General features: G+C 48.5%; 1 protein-coding gene across 1 annotated transcript; it reads right to left on the minus strand.

Annotated features, from left to right (window-relative positions):
- Window positions 1-4,287: 4,287 nt before the first annotated feature.
- LOC119094236 (uncharacterized) lies at window positions 4,288-7,012 on the minus strand. The gene is made up of 2 exons (XM_037217310.1): window positions 6,663-7,012; window positions 4,288-4,315 (listed from the first exon to the last, which is right to left on the minus strand). Exons 1-2 carry the CDS (start codon window positions 7,010-7,012, stop codon window positions 4,288-4,290), a joined length of 378 nt encoding a protein of 125 aa, XP_037073205.1.
- Window positions 7,013-8,007: the final 995 nt, after the last annotated feature.

Below are 8,007 nucleotides of genomic sequence, written 5' to 3' on the forward strand. Positions count from 1 at the left end.
AGTGATAGTATGGCAGTTATAGGGAGGAAGGATGCTGAGGATGCAGTCAGCCTCTGCAGCCCCGCTTGCTGTTGGAAACGTGAGTGAGAGGCATATCTTTTGCTGATAGGGTTTCTTTGTCCTTGCTGTCTTTGTGCGTATGGCTCATTGTAAACAGTGGATAATAATTATCGAGTGAAAAGATGTTGAACACTATGTCAACAGGGCCCGTAGATGTTTATTTTATTCGATGGTTACTACTCATGATTTACTTGGGTTAATTATTTCGGTGAGTATTGAGTAGCCTTAGCATCGTAAAAGCATACACCAGCTTGCTAATGGGGCTGCTTTCTTTGGTGACATGTTTAAGCTTTTCCCAAATACCACTGTGACCGTTTTCTTACCAATGTCAGTCTAGTGATGCTTTCTACGGCTGTTTGTTAATATTTGATTTTTGCCCGACAGAGGCATTTTTCAATGGTTCTGTCGGACAAAATTGTTTGCTATGCTGGTGGCCGTTTCATTTACTTTGTGCCGGATGGCTATTGCATTGTATGGTAATGGCCTGAGAAACAATGATATAAGTGGTAAAGAATGAACACATTTAGTCATATTTCTTGTAATAGAAGAATCAAATATCAAACAGGAAGAACCTTGGGCTGCTTTTAGATGGCATAGTCATTTGCAGAAAAATAATTTTCCTCTCAGAACGATTTAAGGTTAAGGGGCATAACGGTTAGGCATCGACTGTCGTTCAACTCAGCATACGATGTTCATGAAACACGTTATATTTTGCCATCTAATGAACAGCCTCGTTTGTCTGATAACAACGTTGGTGCCGATACAGCAGTAATAAGTGCACCCGGTCTATGGAATTTCTGTAGTACGAAATAACATATTATATACTGTGATGCCAGTTTCCAACTGGAAATGACCATGTATGCAGTTTAATTTAGATTAATCCATGCACCAAAATGTCCTAGCGTTTCTACTGTCGTACCTCATCCCAATGAACCACATAAAAGGTCCGCTAAAAGGAGGCATGAACTGATAGCTGCACATTGACAGTCTAGAATAACTGGATGATTCAAATCGTGAGATGTTTCTAAAACTCACTACAATTCCAGAAACACAAATAAAGTATCGCCTAAAGAAAGGCGAATACTCATTTGTACCACACTGCCGTTAGAGGTGGACATTTTCAGTCTTTTAATCTCAATGAAGGCAAATGCGTCACGGCAGGCGCAAGGCAACCAATCGGATTTAAAAATAGAATTCAGGTTCCGATATGATGTCAGCTGTCCTAAAGTGATCAATCATGTAACAGCTCAAGGGAAGTTCCGCGAGACAAATTAAGATCATATACATCTTTACGCAAGGTGTTAAGTGCATTTGCAAGGAACATTATTCACACAGATAACACGGTAGTAATAATCTCATTCCTTGTTCAAAAAAGGAGAATGGAGATCTAGGTGCGTTAAAATTTCGGCAACATGCTGCTATGGAAGCGGATAGGAGAAGTGAATACCAATTTAATTAGGAATTCAACGTAAATTCAGTTCTGTTATTCGTTTCGATACAATCATTTTGCTGGAATGTTAACGTATCTATATCTCCGTTCTCTTGGTTTATCTCCGGGAACCAAGGCTATTACTACTGGCTTATCTTTAATCTACATCTTCGCTTACTCCAGTAGACAGCCGGTGTCGGACTTCACAAACGTGCCACTGTGCATGACCGTGATAGAACATAAGGTTGAAAGCTTCGGTTGCACAAATTTGGTGACGAAACCCAGTGAGTCGTTTACACTTGGTTGCCGTGATTACCAAGTACAAATTGATTCCGATTGATTGCTGCGATTACTAGGCCGGCCAGATGTCCGCGCATCCGTAAATCAACGTTGGCGAACAATTATCTGTTGAATTTAATGCAGCCCAATGATCCGACGTTGAAGAGGCGGAGTGCATTTTCCCTTAGCGTTGCCTGAATTTCGAATGATACCAATGTTTTATATGGCCACAGGCTACAGCACGCTTACTTGAGCGGAAAGCATCGCATGAGTTTCAGCTGATTATAAAATAACCAAAGACTAGCCTGTGAATTTTTAGCGAGTCCATTTCGTGTGGTAGATGCAAACCTATTTGCTTTGAAGGCAGCACTCATATGAAATTGGCATTGGTCAGATAAGTGGTTGATCAATAACGTCTATCGTCTTTTAATAGTTGCGTATTACATATTATGATTCTACAATTTAAGTAGGAAAATAATTTATAAAAATGTTTAATATGATTGCATAAGTTGTACTTTATAATTGTCGTAAGCCTACGATAAGCAACGATTCAACGGGGATTTCGTCAGAAACTAACACTCTGCTGATATGTTATCGTTTATTTACCGCACAAAACGGCCACCATGCAGTCTAGACTTGGGAACTAATGTTCTCATCTCAACAAAGGGATCTCGGTAAAATCGGATCTCAGGAAGCACGTCATGTCGCATGCCAGTCAACTCCCAAAGACGAGATGACTTGGAAGCAATGCACTCCTCTATCTATATGCTTTTATTTCCGAGTTGCACCAGTGTCGTATCAGTTTTCACCTACTAACTGTCGTTCCAGAGAGCTTCACATGAAGGTCGACGGGTTGACATGAAAGTTAATGGGAACATACCACTTGGTCGACCCCTCCCATCTTGCTGATATTCAGCTTCCTAATAGCTGGGCGTAAAACACATCATCAGCAATGCACATTGCGCTGAAGAATCCATCCAACCCGCTTTAAACAATGGGGCTGGAGCCAGAGCTAGCTGGGGCCATCAGTAGCCATCAGGTCAGAGCTAGAGCTAGAGCTAGAGCTAGAGCATGACTATTAACCAGTAAAAGGTGACTGGATCATGAAAGCACCGAATCATGTCCTTATATTCGGGAAGTTTTGGCAACACACCTACATACGAGCTTGATTTGTTAATGCACCATATGTTCTAAGTCTTTGCATCCGCCACCAGTCTCGGAAAATGGAAAGCAATGCACAACTTCACCTGTGCGGTTTTTGATAGTGCTTTTGTGTTAACCAGCTATGTAAGCATAATTGGAAGTCATCATATGCATGGGTGGCATTGTGTTCTTGCCTACTGCTAACTGTATGCGCTTTTATATTGACAGCGTTTCAGTGTATGACTGCATGCCACCTAGGTATGCAGTAAAATGTGAGTAGTGTGGATGATAATGATCTCCCGATATATCGATATATAGACATATAATGTTCTCGATAAATCTCGTTAGTTCAATGTCATTTGAAAATATCGGAAGTGTTTATTTCATGTCATGGAGCTTTCAGCTTATGAAGCTTTCGGTAGTAGTCATATAGTACTATTGATACCTGCCACACAAGCTGCTCTCCAGTTGAATGCTGCGTTCTAGAATGGCGAGCCATATCTTTGATACAGTTTTGATTCATCTCAGTGTTAACTACGAAAAAAATGTTTGATCCACTTCGGTTTTGGGGTCTGGTGTTTGCAAAGTGATTCCGATGTGTTGGCCCCAAGCGTTCACCAGTAGCAGATGGCAGCTCTGGCCGGCCGGCTGCAGGGCCCCCGATCGCTGGCCGTAGGGCGCCGTGGCAGACGTCGTCGTGCATGCTTTCCCCGCCCGTCTCGAGGTCGCTAGTGTAGCCACAAGCCCTGGAGCCTTCGTGCCTCACTGCCGACCTCGAGATCAGCCAAAATCGTGCCGGCGGCGCGCCCGACGAGGCCTTCAGTTGAGCGGAGACGCCCGCTATCAGCACGGGACGGCTGTTAATGATTGCACTTGCGACCGGTCTTCAAGGTCTCCCAGGTTTGTCAGGGGATTTCCGACCAATACTGCAGATTGCCTTGTGTTATAAGTCGGGTAAGTGGGACTGTGATTGCTTGGCACCGCCCTCTACGCTTTGAGCCGTGGTTCGAGACTTTTCTGAAAGGGAGCACACATTTCTTCCGAGGACAGTTGCAGGGTGCCTAAAACGAGCTGATAGCACGCCGCCTCCATTACGCTGTGTTTTATAGTCAAAATGCACGTCAGATCGCGCAGTGCACAACTCCTGGCTCAAGATGTACGTGCGGAGATGAAACTGTGGCAAACATTAGGGCAAGCTGCAGGCAATGTTCTTGGTCATTTCCCAGTCTGCATTTCTTTTTAATTCCCCAAGTGGTTTGATAACTCAAATATGACGGGAGCCTGAGGACTCAAATATATCACTGATGATAAGTGGTAATTCATACAACAAAACCAGATGCTCGGCTTACGCTCAGTGCTAAGTAGACATCGTAAGATTACTGACACTGCACGGCTATCTCTGCCCTGTCGGTGGCACGGGTCGTGTCAGTGTCACTGGGCTCGCCAGGCGCCGCATGGCTAGCTTTGTGACACGAGCCGTACCAGTGTCACTAGAAGGCGTGTTGTGAACACGGCGGGATCGCTCAGTTAACATTGCGGCGCTGCTAGTTAGCCGCTGACCGTAGAGAAGGGCAGCAATGTGGTAGTCAAATACCGGGGCACCAAAATCTCTGCCGAGATTGCGGATCGAATGTTGTGTGGGGGCACGGTGACCAAGTTGACTGCTTAATCATGTTTAAACTAGTGTTTGGTAACCATCATGCCGACGGCGGCCATGCTACACACCCCCTCCCGCACCCGGTGCGTTCTGCGAACACCGGACAATGTAGCCGGGGACGCTTTTCCTACTGTCCCTGTCTCCGGCACATGAGCAGTAAAGTCATGGCCTAATGTGGGTAGGGGGGAGGGGGGGGGGGTGGAGGAGAACGACGCTCAGAATGTCTGCTTGACACTAGACCTGCACTCGGAAGCCCTATGCCCTGAAAGCGACGCCTGGGAGACCCACTGCTGTGAGTGTGTGAATGTCTTCGCTCGGAGGACCTGCGCTTGGAAGAACTGCTCCCGGAATTTTTGCTCTGAGCAGCTGTAGCCTGGAAGACATGCTCCTGAGATACCGACTCTCCGAAGATTTCCTGCATTTGACATCTACGTTCGAAAAACCTTAGTGGAAAGACATGACCAACGAAGACAACATCACGATAGGTGTCCATGGCATAGGTCTTTCAAAAGTAGGTCCTCTAAACGTAGGTCAGCGTGTCTGCCTTCCGGCTGAAAGCCTTCAAAGTGGCAGGCTCTCCTAGATCATGTCTGAAGCGGTGGCATTCGAGGAATAGGCCTTTCCGACAGTGGGCCTTCCGCGCGGAGTATTCCACGCAGAAGATTTTCCTGGAGTAGGCCTCCTGGGCCGATACCCTCAATACAGATGCAGGCATAGGCATCTGCACGGAAGTCTTCCTGACTCATGAGGCCGAAGTTCTCATGAAGATTTTGGTGTATGTTCGTAGACGCAACGTTGCGCGTTTTTTCATACTCCGGCTGTGAGGGACCGCATTGTGCAACCCAGGTAGATGGTATTGTTTATCTGACGACGCTGGAAATGTGAGATATTGTATCAGCAGTTAGGAACCAAAAACGTTGAGCTTTCATTATCTCACTGGAGAGAGCATTTCGGGGGACTTTCAGGGTCCGGATTTCGATTCCCCTTGTGAGAGGTTCGAATTTTCAGTGCTCTTCGGATGAGCAATACACACCTGGAACGCAGCTGCATAATGGTGCCTTCCCAGCCGTAGTGTGGGGTAAAGTACAGCGCTCGAGGCAGGAGTGGTCCGGGAAAAAAAGTTTTCCTGTTCACGGCATCGTTTATTTGTTTGTTTTGTTGTGAGTCAAACGACCATGTCGTCCTGGCACCATCACCAGCGCCAGCAACACGAAGCCGGGTAGACAACGTCCCGTGGCGCACAGACACCCGCTGCTCGGCCCGCAGCCGTGGACAGGCGTGGCGGCTTCGGGATCACGGCGCTGTTGGCTGGGACGGTGCCGATCCACGGGTACAAAGCCAGGCAGGTCTGAAGTCAGCAACATCTCAGCCGTAGCACAAAGGGCCGGTGCTTACACCTGCTTGGTGAACAGCTCTGCCGATAAGCCCTCTCCCCCCACCCCCCTTCCATCATATTGTTTCTCTAGCCAAATGTCTCCTTGGCCAAGTGAATCCAAGGTCACCCGAATCCTTTCTAACGCCAGCAACCAAATATTCCGATACCCAACGTTTGCGTTACACTCAAGGTAAGTGCACATGCAGGTACGACATTACTGATAGTCCTGTATGAGGAACCAACGTTATAATTTAGTTTGGTGCGTGGGGCGGTTAGGTACTTCCAGCCTGGTAATGTAGCGCACATTAGAGCAACGCTTACTCCAAGAACGATGCCAAAACTAGAAAGTTATTTGTTCATTGGATACCGTGTAGTTTTGGAATATTTCGCAGCTTCAACTTTCGAAAGTCTTGTGCATTCACTATGTTAGGGTCTTTTCTGTCGACTATATTTCGTTAAAATGCCCACATTTGACTTCGAGCTGACCTAGCCATATTTCATTCAGACTCAACTTGGTCAAAGGTACGAGACTCCTCTTCGTCACGCGTTAGGTGGGGGGGGGGGGGGGTTCTGTAATGGGATGCGGGTGGGTGTGCTGCGCTGCACTACCGCGCGGCACAGCGCACCCGCCCGGCTGCCGCTATCACGCCTCCTCACATGAGCGAATTTATAACGAGGAGCGCATGAGTCAGCGTAAAAGCCAGATGACTTCAGCGCACGACCCAGCGTGCAGCAGCTCCGGCAGACCCGACATCAGCACACACGACTCAGCATGCAGCAGCTCCGGCAGACCCGACATCAGCACACACGACTCAGCGTGCATCAGCTCCGGCAGACCCGACATCAGCACACACGACTCAGCATGCAGCAGCTCCGGCAGACCCGACATCAGCACACACGACTCAGCATGCATCATCCCCGGCAGACCCGACATCAGCACACACGACTCAGCATGCAGCAGCTCCGGCAGACCCGACATCAGCACACACGACTCAGCATGCAGCAGCTCCGGCAGACCCGACATCAGCACACACGACTCAGCAAGCAGCAGCTCCGGCAGACCCGACATCAATACACACAACTTAGCACGCAGCAGCTCCGGCAGACCCGACATCAACGCACACAACTTAGCACGCATCAGCTCCGGCAGACCCGACATCAACACGCACGACTCAGCACACATCAACTCCGGCAGACTCGACATCAACACACGCGACTCAGCACGCATCAACTCCGGCAAACCCGACATCAACACACACGCGTAAGACACAGAGCTAGGATGAAGCGGATGACCGGCGTGCTGGCGGGATGGCAGGTCCGGTCAGGCACCATGAACGGCTGTCTTCCCGTACGTGGATGCAAACCTTTAACCACGGTATCCCACCTCCGCCGTTCGGCTGGTGATAACATTAACATGGGGCAAAAACGGAACCAGATGCATTGAGAAAGCTAACCGTCCTGAATCCCATGGTACGCCCAAACAGGCAGGAATTCCAAGCAACCGGCGAATTACTTTGTCAGGGGCCCGCTGGATATCAAAGCCTGGAAGCCCGTTGTTCTTATCTATTTCACACAGACTTCATGCATTCGGCGTCCCACCACATTCACTCCCAAACAGATACATCCGCAGGTGCCTATGTCACTCCACTCATTCTTGGTCCGCACAAGGGTTGGACTCTTCTCCCCTTTTGCCACACATCCCTTAGTCAGCTGCCTAGAATTATAATTGGCTCGTCTGCGCGATTCCTCGTTGGGCTGAATGAAATTGCATTTCGCTCATTTCCAGCGTCTAATGAAGCATTGTTTATGCCCTATTTAAAACATATCAGGCCAATTTCCCATCAGCTTGGCACCGACGCGGCTACTGGGCCGGCATCGGGCGTACCATAGCTGGACGACGACTCGCTCCCTCGTCTGGCCTCTTAGGCGATGACTCCCTATTGGACGATGCTCGCTCGCGTCTTGTCCTACGATGGAGCGGCCCACCACTCCTTCGGCCACGCCCACCGCTCGCAGCTTCCCACTGTCGCGCACAGGCATTCGGCAACATCCTATCCAGTACGG

Source organism: Pollicipes pollicipes, unplaced genomic scaffold, assembly GCF_011947565.3.
Source record: "Pollicipes pollicipes isolate AB1234 unplaced genomic scaffold, Ppol_2.1 Scaffold_4002;HRSCAF=4701_pilon_pilon_pilon, whole genome shotgun sequence".
NCBI classification, from domain to species: domain Eukaryota; kingdom Metazoa; phylum Arthropoda; class Thecostraca; order Pollicipedomorpha; family Pollicipedidae; genus Pollicipes; species Pollicipes pollicipes.